The sequence below is a fragment of the Helianthus annuus genome, chromosome 2, assembly GCF_002127325.2.
Source record: "Helianthus annuus cultivar XRQ/B chromosome 2, HanXRQr2.0-SUNRISE, whole genome shotgun sequence".
Classification (NCBI taxonomy): Eukaryota; Viridiplantae; Streptophyta; class Magnoliopsida; order Asterales; family Asteraceae; genus Helianthus; species Helianthus annuus.
This window is the reverse complement of record NC_035434.2, coordinates 98,942,703-98,955,727: the sequence shown is the minus strand read 5'-3', so window position 1 is coordinate 98,955,727 and position 13,025 is coordinate 98,942,703. Positions and strand designations below refer to the sequence as shown.

Genomic DNA, 13,025 nt, shown 5'->3' with positions numbered 1-13,025 from the left:
TTGAGATGCATCCAAACAATATTCTATTCTTAGTTACAGAACTAACATGAGTTGTCAATGTAAAGCAACAATTTAAAATATTATAAAACAATTTCACAAAAGAGAAAAAGAAATATAAAAATCACAAAAACAATTGGTGTTTGATATCAATAATGATTTACTTTGAGCTTGTAAAAGAATATATTATTATTATTATTAAAAATAGTTTTGAAATAATATTATCATCTCACCTAGTCACCCCATGTGTCTTCGTCCAAACTGTCACCAACCAAACCCGAACTCGACCCGTTTGCGGATGACCCACATCTCCATTTGCACTTTCTCTCTCTAAGTTTCTCTCTCTAGACAGCAGCCATTGAAGACATCTTGCTGGAAACAATTTCATACACACCATGTTCATCTTCCTTATCTTCATCACCATCATCATCTTCATCAAAATCATCATATTCCTCACTCCCTTGATCCTCCATGTCGGCTGACGACTGCGGTGGTTGTCGTGGTGGATCAGCTTTTTGACCCGTAGCGGAGGGCGTCAGCTCATGACTGCCGCCTTTCGCCACGTGAACAATATTGGTCCCAACCGGCCATTGCTGTGTTGGTGGGTTTTCCACCACCACAGTAGTAGTGGCCGGTGGGGGCCACTGACGCTCTGGTTGAGCAACAACAATAGCAGTAGATTTTTCTCGATATATAGCATCGAGCTGGTCGAAATACGGGCATGTTTTCGCATCTTCAGGTCTCTTCTTGTTGCTTTCCTTGATTTTCTTGTAGTATTTGTTAATGTTCTCCCATTTCTCTTTGCAACGTTTTGCATTCCGGTTGTATCCGTGGTTCCTCATCGCGGCCGATATCTCCTCCCATAGCGGCCCCTTAGGCACGTTTTCTTGATACTTGGCGTCAAGCTGCGTTCGGAGAGTGATCAATGTGCTTATCTCGGCTTTCGGCCAGCGAGATGGGCTAGGAGATAATATATTGTTTTCTCCCGGCCCGGTACCGCCATTGGGGGTTTTCACCGCTGTTGGCGATACAACTGGCAGAGGAGTTTCACGGGGTTGAGCTGGCGGTGGCAGCTGTCGAGCCGGCGTTTGCTGTATTTGCTGTTCTGGTACATCTGATAGTTATAAATAGTTATAGCACTTGAATAATCAAATATATTTAAACCAAACTGAAACTGAAGAGACTAAAAATGTAATTCTGTTTGATTTTAAACATTGTAAGTTTGGTTTGGTTTTCGGTTAAATCGGTTTGAAACCGAATAATGAACATCCTCTACTACAAAATAGAAAGGTTGTCGATTGCACCTGTGAGCTTTTTTCTTGCTTCATTATCGAGTACCACCGGAATCGCATCGACGCTTTTTCCGACCAACTTCTGCAAAAACGTGACAATCGCAGCATCTTTCGCTGCTACAATCGATCTTTCCTTGACCAACCGGTCGTGTTCTTGGTTCATCCTCGCAATCTCCTGAGCTCTCCACGCCTCCTCCTTCGCCACCCGATCTCTCTCCCGCCTATCAAGAGTGTCAAGAAACTTCATCTGAAGTTCCTCTTGCTTCGCGATCACTTCCTTCAATAACTTCTCGAAAAACCCCTCCCATTTCCTCTTTTTCTGTGGTGGCTCATCGTCAGAACTATCTGACGATGTACCCGAATCAGTCGACCCCGACATATTCGTGGTTGAAAAAGGAAAGCTCCTTTTATTATTCACCACCGGCGGTGGAGGCAATGCCCCCACCGCCGGTGCTGCAACCGAAATCGGACTCACATTGTTTTGAACTTGATCGGGTCCGGTCCCATTAAATGGTGACCGGACAGCCCCATTATCCGCCATCGCCACAAACCCTGGCGGTGGCGGTTTCACTGCAAGTGGCTCCGGAGACCCAAACATCCCCCGATTATTCGATTCCAACGCTTGCAACTGATCGGAAAATCGATAAATTTTGTCGGATTTCATACTCCGGCCATCCTTCGTCCGCCGGTGATACTTATACACGTTTTCAAATTTCTCCCTGCATTTCTTCCCACTCCGGTGATATCCAAGCTCCGACAGTTTTCTGATACATTTAAAAACATCGTAACCTTATTTACATCAAATTTAACCTTAAAATGATAAAAATCAACCTTGTAATTAACGTTAACTTATATAAAAACAAAAATAAAAATTGTTTGGAATCCCGTCTTATTTGAACAAGTACAAATTACAAACAACAAATTTAAATTTAAATTGTTTCATCTTAAAATCTCCGTAGTTTGAAGATATAAATATATTAATCATAGTTATATAAAAATTCAAATTCAAAGAGATGAAATCATGAAAAAGTAATTAAAAAAAAGATTCAAAATTTCAAATTCCAATGAAGTCAGTCAACTCAAAAAACGTTGACTTTTCCGGTCAAATAAATGAGAACATAAACGCACAGATCTCGCCGGAAAACAACAAAACAACCAAATTTCATCACCGGAAATTGGGGATTTTCATAATCTACACAAATTAGTTTAAATTCTACTTTAAATTACCTGGAAACCTCATCCCATAACGGACCTTTGAGATTCGAATCACGAAAAACCGCATCCATTTCTGACCGGATTCTAATAAGCGCCAATGTTTCCTGTTTCGGCCACCGGTTTCCGCCGGAACTCCGGTCACCGTCATCAGTAAATCCACCGCCGATTGACCCACCGTCTTCACCACCACCGCCACCGACATTTACTACTGGTGATGGAGCTGAGACGACGTCGTTGCCGGAGTTTGCAACAGTAGCCGGAGATGCATCCATCGGTGGGGGATATTATTAGAGGAAATAATAATATTATTATTATTATTAGTTATATATGTATGTATCTATGTATAAAATGAAATGAAATGAAAATGAAAATGGACCAATGAAAGAAACAAAAGAGGGGTGAATTGTTGAGGGTTTTATTTATGTAAGTTGAATTTAATAATTTATTTTGGTGGGGATCTGCCTGTCGATCTCACACCCAGAAAAATATATTAAGAAAATGTGAAAAGAAATTAAATATATAAAGAAACTTTTTTTTTCTTTTAAATGTGGGAATCTTCTGCTGTCATTGTTCGTTTATTACTTTTTTGTTGGGTTATTAAATACTTTGTGTAAACAACTACCATATCACATTTGTAAATTTACATATCATGTGTTTCTTTTGTTTATTAAGTTACTCAATTATTATACATTTTTTTAAATCCAACCAGTGTAAAAATATGCTTGAATATTAACCTAGCTGGCATTAAGGTGGCGTTGAAGCTTCAAAAATTTCTAGTGAGGGAGGGTAGGTTCGATCTGTAGAAGGGTTTTTAGATTTGCTGTGATGTTAAGGTGAGGTGTATGGTATCCGACCCACTACAGATGCTGTTATAATTTATACAATTATATGTAGATATTTTTCATGTTAAATGTATTTGAAAACCTTTTTCGGTTATCCCTTTAATACATTTTGTAGTTTTTTTTTTTTTTTTTTTTTGGGATTTGGTATAAAAGATACATACTACAGGTATGTTGTTTTAGATTTTAGATATTAGATATGATGTTTTATATTCTTTTAGCATAATATTATATAGAAAAATCTAAACGGAACAATTTAAAACACAATTAAATGTATTCTATGCATGAAACCTAAAACACAATGCGAAGAATTTAATCAGAGTGTTTGAAATTAAATGCCTAGAATACATATAACTCTGTTATAAATTGTTGTGTTTGATGTTTTTCTATATTATACCATATCAAAACAATATAAAACATCATACCTTAAATTTAAAATATCATATCATGCATATATAGACTTTTTACACTTTGTAGGAAAAGTGTCATTTTTACACTAACCTTACCCACATAATACATATACTTTATATTCTTGACATTTCGAAATCTGAATGTACTATTTTGTTTTAAGAGTAAATTATAAGTTTTGTCCTTTATGTTTACACCAAATTGAGGCGATGTCCTTTAACGCAAAAGTAGACAAGTTTTGTACTTAATGTTCCAAAATCTTGCACGATATGTCATTTAGGCCAAACCCAGTTAGATTTTTTGGTTAGTTTGGTCATGTACCTTGCACATGAGGGCATTTTTGTCATTTTATTTTCAAGGACTATTTTTGTGTAAATAACTTATATGTAGGGAGTATTGTGTGTGTGTGTATATATAACTTATATGCAATTTTTACAATTATCATTTTATCTCTTCCTTCTCTTTTCCTTTATCCAGACTTCTGCCCCTATCTACACCACAACCACCAGCCATCTACACTCCCTACCATCTACACGAGCTCCGACCACCCACCCTACCACCGGCCCTCAACGCCACTCCGACACCATACAACGAAACCGCCACAGCTGCCTTCTCATGTCAACAAATCCTTCTCATTTCTCGTCACCGGCGAACACAACTTCTCCGACAACTATGTCTCACTCCGCCTCTAACACCACCGGCAAACCCAGATCGGGTGTTGGTGTTTATAGCCACTATTTTGATTCTGAATTATGGTTTTCATTTTCATCCTTATGTTTAAAATCATATATGCTCGGTCAAAGAACTATGTGCAAGATAAAATTGAGGATTTTGACTTCAATTTATGGTTGTGTTGGTGTTTACAACCACCAGTTTGATTCTGAAATAGGTGTATTGATATATATTATAGGCAAATTGGATTTAAATAATCCCAACTTGCTCAATTTGGCCGATAATAATCCCAACTCAGTTATTGGCCGATAATAATCCGAACTGGTTCACTTTTGGCCGATAATAGTCCGCCGTTAAAAATAGCTTAACGGAGTTAAGCTTTTTTCCAAATTACAAACCGATGTTTTATGGATTTTGATCAGAACGAGAATACGAGTTGATTGATATAAAATTTACCTCGAAATACTGCCCCAAACGACGAAAACGGTGCTTCAATTTGGGCGTTTAAACTTCCAATCAACAAAAATCAAGTCGTTTGAAGCACCGTTTCGAGGTAAGTTTTACATAAATCGAATCGTATCCGCGTTCTGATCAAAATCCATAAAACATCGGTTTGTAATTCGGAAAAAAGCTTAACTCCGTTAAGCTATTTTTAACGGCGGACTATTATCGGCCAAAAGTGGACCAGTTCGGATTATTATCGGCCAATAACTGAGTTGGGATTATTATCGGCCAAATTGAGCAAGTTGGGATTATTTAAATCCAATTTGCCTATATTATATTAATTTCATAAAATGAATGCTATTATTACTTGGATTTAGTTTCTAACATAGCTTAATTTCATATAATTTGAATGTTGTTATTACTTTTGTTAGGGTTTTTAGAGTTTAATTTTGGAGTTTAATTCAGAAAGATGATGAATAGGGGTGGATGGTGGTGAATTGGGTGGTGATGGTGGTTCTGATGTGTGAGAGTGGTACGGTGGTGGTTTGGCTAGGGTTTTTAGTGACAAAGGTACAATGGTGGTTGTGGTTGACGGGAATGGTGGTGATGAGTGGTTGCAGTAGCAGGTGGTATGGGGCTGGTGGTGGTGTGGGGTGGGTTATTACGGTGGCAGATGGTGGGAGTGGCTGATGGTGGTGGTATGTGGGAGACAGTGTTTGTTCTCTAAATTCTTGCTATGTCTGATGGTGGAAGCAACGATTTGAAGGTGGTGGTAGGTTTCCGGTAGTGGGTGGCAGATGGTGACGGTGGGTTGTGGTGAGTGGTGGTGGTAAGTGGTAGAGAGAGAGATGTGTGCAGAGGTTTTTTTATCTATACTTTACTTTTTCATTTTTTACAGAAATAGTCTCTTAGTAAAAGTTATTTAGTCGATAGTCCCTGGGAGCTGAAATGACAAGAATACCCTCATGTGCAAGCCACATGACCAGATTTAACCAGAAAATCTAACTGGGTTTGTCCTAAAGGACATAAAGTGCAAGATTTTGGAACATTAAGTACAAAACTTGTCAACTTTTGCGCTAAAGGATAGCGCCTACAATTTAGTGTAAACATAAAGGACAAAACTTGTAATTAACTCTTGTTTTAAAGTAATGAAAGATATTTTAAATTGTTACCAAAGTTTTTTTATTATGACATTCTAAGAAATTTCTAAGTAAAATAAGAAGTCGAGTGACAAAAAAATAATCTAAGTATAGTTTAAATTAATATAAAGTTGAGGGACCAATTATGTATAAAAATGATGTAGTATAACTTTAAATCAATGAAATTGAGTGTTTGGACCATATGGAGATCGGAAACAAATGAAAATAGTGTATTATAGCATATGATTCTTGAAGGTAAGGTCCAACAAGACGAGGCTAGAGAGTCTTATATTTCGGTGGATTCAAACAAGGTTTCCAAACAATAATTTAATGTGCTATAAGTGTCTAGGAAGCATGTAAACACTTTCTCAATTGTTTTTCATTAAAGTGGGTGTTTCTAAGGCCCTCATTGTCGTGGCGGTCAATGAGCCTGACATCTGCCGTATCTTTCATGTGACGACATTGCTGGCTGAAATGTTGTAGGAATTTGGCTTGATGATCTTTGAAGGATGAAACGTGGCCGCCGGGTAAGCTATCAAACCATGTGTGTGCTGCACCAACCAAGGTTTATGCAAAATGTGACACCATACTAGGTCAGTCCAACCGACTAAAGTGCCTGCATTGACGGAACCCTATATGTAGTCATTTGGGTCGGTTAGACCAGTGTACTTCCCGAAATTTGGCGAGAGCTTTGACTTTGGGAGTGGAGCAAAAGCTATCTTGCGTATGAACTTGGACTTTTCTACATAGACAACTAAATGGTATCTCCTTGAGAAATCATCCTCCGCATAAGGGTTGTATGTGGGTTGAGTTGGCGGCTTATACACTATGCGACTGCTTTGATTTATTTGAGTGTGGAAACTGTAGGTATCTTCCTCTGAGTAAGTGGGGTTAACCTCAACTGTGTAATTATCCATGTCTATGATTTCTTTACGAGTAGGAGCGCGCACATGACTATGGGGTGTGGTGTGGGCTTGACTATGTAAACCATCACGGGGGTCTCCGCGACTAGTGTCATGGTGTTTCCCAGTGTCACCATGTGTGTTGCGCGTGGTGCCTGCACTTTGATGGACATTCTTGCCGTGGAGATGTGATGGATAATAATGTTGTAGTGGTAGTGGTGGTGGTTTTGATAGGTGATGCTTCAGGTGTTTCTTCATCATCATCTTGGATAACGAATTTGGCTCTTCTAGATCTGGTTTGAGGTGTGGGTGTTTTTGTTGGTGGTAATGGGATTTTTGTAGATGGTTTTATTTTGATGAGTAACCGTTTAGGAGACTTTTAATATTGTGAAGGTGTAGGTGTAACATCTGTTGTCACTTTTGTAGTGCCAACATATGTTTGGGCAATGGAAGTAGTGGTTTGGGTGGTTGGTGCTGATGCTTGTGTAGTGTTATATGTTTTTGTTATTATTTTTACACACATTAGTCAAGTTTTAAATTTATAAAACATGATATTCTACCAACACTAAACACACATATGGGCAAGTGCACCCATCGTGAGCGTAGTATAGCGTTGGTAAGATACCGAGGTCGTCCAAGGACACAAGAGCTTTTAATACTGGTTTATCCTCAACGTCTAATCAAATCAAAACTATTAGAAAAGGTTTTAACATGAAAAATAAAAACTAAAATGCTGAAAATAAAAATAAAATAAAAACAGATAGACAAGATGAATCACTTGGATCCGACTCACCTTTAATGTAACCTTTGATGATTTCCGCACTTTTGCACTTTTTAAGAGATTATCTTAGTTATAATAGTAGGCCCCTCTTTTGAAGGTGATGTTACCCTCAACCCAGTGGTTTGAGTCAGCAAGGATACAATCCCAAAGGGTCGGAATATTGAAAGATAATTAATTAAGTTATTAATGCGTAATGTGGTAGGCCCCTCTTTTGAAGGCGACGTTACCCTTGGCTAACTGGTTTGAGTCAGCAGGGATACAATCCCAAGTAGTCGGGTTAATGTATTAATAATCGTTTACATTTGAGGGGATCAAGCCATTCGCACCACCGCCATCCAATACCACTGGGTATTGAAGGAGGTCCTAGTAAGCTTGACCCGGGTTCTTGAAGGATCTATACACTGAACAAGGCAAGAACCTTACCAAACCATTCCCTTAACCCCCGACCAGGTAGCCAACATATCTCTATATAGACCCTGGAGATATGAATGGTGAAAATCTTTTATTTTATATAGACAGTAAAATAATGCCAAGACACCACGGACAAATGATAAGGAAGTTTCACCTTCAACATAAGAAACTAGTTATTAAAGTCATTAATACAAAATCAAATAAAAAGTGCGAAAAGATTAAAAATCAAAAGTATTACATTAAATGCTTGTCTTCACCAAGTGATGTAAGAGACTTAGGCAAACATGGCCTTTGATTGTCAAGAACTCTTACTATCAATCTTGGATCCCGAGACTACTACACACACTCTAAGGTGGATGATGGATGATGGTGGTGGATGTGGGTGTTGTAGTGGTGGTGGAGTGTGGGTGAAGTGGGAGAGAGGTGGTTTGCCAAGGGATGCCTTTGAAGTGAACCAAGCACCCCTATTTATAGTTTGCACAGAAGCCCTGACACGGCCCCGTGGCCAACCACTTTCTCTTTCTTCATTAATTGTAATTGTCTGTATTAGGCTCCCCACGCCCCCTGTTGGCTGGGCACGGCCCCGTGTGCAGAAGCGTATCTGTACTATCAAGATTTGCAAGATTCTGCGTATCTTAGCGTTGACCACGGCCCGTGTTGAGCTGAGCATGCCCCCGTGCTGAGAATAGAAGCTTCTATAACTTTGTTTTTTCTGCAGGCATCTGGCCACACCTCCGTGTTCGCTGGGCACGGGGCCGTGGTCAGTCTTCTGTTTCTTGTTTTTGCTTGGGAAGATGCTGTCGAGGGGTCGGGCATGCCATGTTTATTCATTTTCTTTGTATTTATGTTAGATTTTGCTGCATATTTGTTCCTTTTGTTCATTTATGCTCATTTGATCCTGAAAATACAAAAGGAAGACAAAAGCACACTTTTTCCAACATTAGTACTAAAAAAGGGTTAGTTTTATGCCTCATTTGATGTAATTTATATGTTGCATTTTACACACATCAAATACCCCCAGACTTGAATCTGTGCTTGTCCTCAAGCAAAACTCTTTATTATGTGGCTTACACACCCAAATGGAATGGGTAGAAGAGAAGTTTTGGGCTTGTCTTGAATGTCGGGAATCCAAGATCTTTACTGAGTTTTATTTTTATGCTATTTACAATCCTATTCGTTATGATTTATTTAGAACGTTTCATAAAAGAGATTACTTATTGGGCCTAACATGCCTCTTTAAAATTCCATTTATATACAAGTTCACATAACTCATGGGTGATCACTCAACACTCGGCCGAAGATGTATTTTTGTGAAACACTTGAGATCGGCATGAAACTTACTTCTACCATATGCTTGCCAAGAATCAATCCTCCTCATTTTTAACTATAAACCTTTGTAAATATTAAGAGGACTTGGGGAAGGGTTAGGCTTGGGTTAAAGGTAGGTGGTTTTGGGTTATTGGTTAGTAAAATGGGCTAAAAGCGTAAAAAAGCGTCGGCCGTCGTAAAACTTTTTGTTTTTGTGACTTTTATTCAAACTAAGCATTTTCAAACATAGTTTCTTTGAGGAACTTGTTTGTTTATTGCTAGACTTTATTTTTTTTATAAGGAGCATCACAAGAAAACCGAGCTTTTTACTAAAATAAGGTGTTTAAAAGAAAAAAGGGCTTTGGTGGGTAAAGGGTGTTTGTTTTGTGGGTTTAGAAACGAAAAGGTTTAGGCTCAAAGGAGTTAACTAGGGGGATTTTGGGTAGGTGATAAAAAAGATGTAAAATAATGGTGTTGAAAAGAAAAATGGGTTAGTCCTAATGCCTCCATCATTTACTTACTTGGTTTAAGTTGGTAAGGACCGGGAATGTATCGTCGTGGCAAGTTCTAGAGTCGTAAGAAACCAAGCGGCTATTCACACAAGAAACGAAAGACGAGCATTTAATTTAAAGATGTACGCTTGTATGCTCAATAAAGGCTCAAAACTCACTTTTTGTAGGAATGGGTTTATAATGTGATCAAGTATATATAATCAAATTTTAACTAGATTTGTTATGCCATTTTATAATTTTCTTATGTTGGTTCTTTTTATCACGACGCTATCGGTTGTAAATTTGTAAAAATATAACCTTTTTAGAACTTTTTATTCCCAAATTAAACAAAGACAAGTAAAAAAAATGAAAAAAAATTGAAAAAAAAATTGGGGTGATTAGCGGTTCCAATAGAGTTTTGTGTAAGGCTTGTTACTAAGACTTGCAAAATTCAAGGTTTTAGCACCCCCCCACACTTAAATTACACATTGTCCTCAATGTGTCCTAAAAATAAGTTTTTAGGTTGATTGAATGTCTAAAAAGGTGTTTAAAAACAAAATTCTATGTTACTGGGCGTCTGGACACGGGCCCGTTTTGGTCCGGGCACGGCCCCGTGTTCAGATTGCCAGTATCATAATTAACAGAAGGCTGGGCACGAGGGCGTGTTCAGTGAACACGGCCCCGTGTCCAGTTACCTTAAATGGGCGTTTTCTGCAGATCCTTGGGCACGGGGGCGTGTTGGGGTGAGCACGGTCCCGTGCCGAACTTGATGTAATGAAGAAAAATTGTCGGGAGGCTCTGTTTTTGTGCATGGGGTGTGGGTTCAAGTTTCCCTTAGTAACCCCCACCGTTTCGAGTGTGTTTTAACCATCACAACATCATCCAAACACCATTTAATACTTAAAAACCATCATTCTTTCAAGAGTGAGTTACATAATTTCCTAGAAAACCTAAACTAAATCTGGATAATTAGGTTATGAAATACAAGAAATCTCAAACCACAAAGAAGTCCTAGCCTAGATATTTTTATTTTAAGAACAAAATTTCCGAAAAGATAATTTTTTCGGTTGAACAAGCCTTGTAGAACTTCTTCTCCGGAGAGGGCCCCTCACACATCGTTAAGCCATTCTTCTATCTCTCTCGAGAGAAGGAAGGTGGGCTCATTGGCGTCCTCGTTTTGAGGGGGTGTGACTTCCCCACCGGAACCTCTTGTAAGTTGTCAAGAGGAGGTTCCGCGGGGATGTCATCCCACCCGGTGGGGTTAATGACTTCTTGTGCCAAGTTCCAATCTTCTTGGGGAAAGATTCGTTCCATAGGAGGCATTGCAAGAATATTCAACATTTGGCGCAAAAGGTTGATTTCTTGGAAGCTATTTTCTAGCCCCACCGGTAGATAGTTGATATGGTTGATAAGGACTTCTTCTACGGATGTCATATCGTTGAGAGCTTTTATTAGTGCCATAACATAGCGCACAAGGGTTGCTTCGATCGAAGGCCTTCGTTCCCTACGACTGTTCCTTGAATGTGTTGAAGAGGTTCCGCTATTCTGGCTTGACATTCTAAGAAAACAAGCCGAAAAGATTTCAAATTAATGAAACAGTACTCCGGCCATGGCCCGTGTTCGCTGAGCACGGCCCCGTGGTCACTTCTCTACAGATTTTTTGAAACAAGGAATCTTACAGTTTTAAATTATTTTTCTGATTTTTGAAGCAATTTTAAGCAGAAATAACTTAAAACAGTGTTGTAAAACTTATTTTTGATAAGATTCCTTGAATAAAAACCTAAAAATTTTAACAATAAAGCTTGAAATCATGGAGATTTCAAGTTTTAATGGAGGTTTTGAGGAGAGAAATGATGAAGAAGGCAATAGACAAAAGTAGGGTATATGTGAAGATCCCACCAGATCTTTTTCTCTGGAATGGGTCCAAGAGTGCAGGAATGTTGCTACATTTATAGAAAACGACAGCATGCTAGACACGGCCCCGTGTCGGCTAAACACGGCCCTATGTCAGACAAGATTCTGACACTTTTTTGTCCGTATTCTGACCTAAAGTCAGACGGGAATCTTCAGGTGGACACGGGGGCGTGTTGACCTGGACACGGCCCCGTGGCTAGAGGTTTTTATGAAGTTATGTCTTATTTTACGGAATTTATCCGGATCAGGTGGTTCCTTACTGGACGGAACAACTCTGAAGTGCCTAAGATACCTGAGTTGCCCTAGTTGTAGACAAGAACGCAAGTGGTTATCGTAAAGGGTGATTCCTAAGCTAAATACCGGTGGGCAAGACCAACCTTTATTTCCCTTATCCAGGCTCTCGTTAAAGAAGGTGTATGTCGAATCGCTCAGGTCTATGTATGCATCGGCAGAAACCGACGGGGAGTCCTTCACGACACAATCAACACAGGGACAACTATCGCTCAAGTCCTCACAAGAGTTAGAGGTGATTTTGGGAGCAACGATGTTATAATCCGAATGCGATCTCAATAATTCTCCTTAATCGTCGTCTTGAGATGAATTAGTTATTACCATCTCAAGTTCTTTTATCAATTGGATAATTAGTTCTTCCATTTGAAATAATTCTTCGAGAATCATATCATCTAGAAGGGAAGATTGAGAGCATTCGAGGGAGAGATAGGGATTGTTTTTACTTTCGCCCATCTTAAGGCTACAGGAAAACCATGGGTCTATATAGTGGGGAATGTAATTTAAAAAGTAACATATTAAATCTTCATGAGATCTGCCACATATTTGACACCACGTACCATAAGAGGAGCGAAAGTAAAAATGATCAGTATCACTCATGTTTGTCTCAGAAATTACCAACCGTCGGGATCTTACGGTTCTGTTTTCAGTATCTGAAGCTTGGGCATGGGGGTGTGTTCAGTGGGCACGGCCCCGTGTTCAGCTACTGTCTAACTTAAAACGGGATTGCCAGTACCAAAGATTGGGCACGGGGGCGTGTTTAGCGGGCACGGCCCCGTGCTGAGCTCTGCAGAAGCTGAAAAATCTTAGAAAAATCCTAAAAAGAAAAAACAGAAAAATAAGAAAAACGATTAGGCCGTTGATTCCTAACTTTCTTAAAATCCTTATGTCTCCGGCAACGGCGCCAAAAGCTTGATGCGTGTG

At 39.1% G+C, this 13,025-nt stretch overlaps 1 protein-coding gene across 1 annotated transcript; it reads right to left on the bottom strand.

The window, feature by feature from the left end:
• Positions 1 to 2,995, bottom strand: LOC110915763 (trihelix transcription factor GT-2). The gene is made up of 3 exons (XM_022160521.2): positions 2,517 to 2,995; positions 1,302 to 2,053; positions 1 to 1,111 (listed from the first exon to the last, which is right to left on the bottom strand). Exons 1-3 carry the CDS (start codon positions 2,774 to 2,776, stop codon positions 342 to 344), a joined length of 1,782 nt encoding a protein of 593 aa, XP_022016213.1. The 5' UTR covers positions 2,777 to 2,995; the 3' UTR covers positions 1 to 341.
• Positions 2,996 to 13,025: the final 10,030 nt, after the last annotated feature.

Excerpts from the sequence above, each read along its gene's own strand:
- LOC110915763 (XM_022160521.2), bottom strand. The coding sequence starts at position 2,776 with ATGGATGCATCTCCGGCTACTGTTGCAAACTCCGGCAACGACGTCGTC. Across the intron at positions 2,054-2,516 it reads TTATGGGATGAGGTTTCCAG|AAAACTGTCGGAGCTTGGAT; the intron begins GTAATTTAAAGT and ends TAAATGTATCAG. Across the intron at positions 1,112-1,301 it reads AGCAAGAAAAAAGCTCACAG|ATGTACCAGAACAGCAAATA; the intron begins GTGCAATCGACA and ends TATAACTATCAG.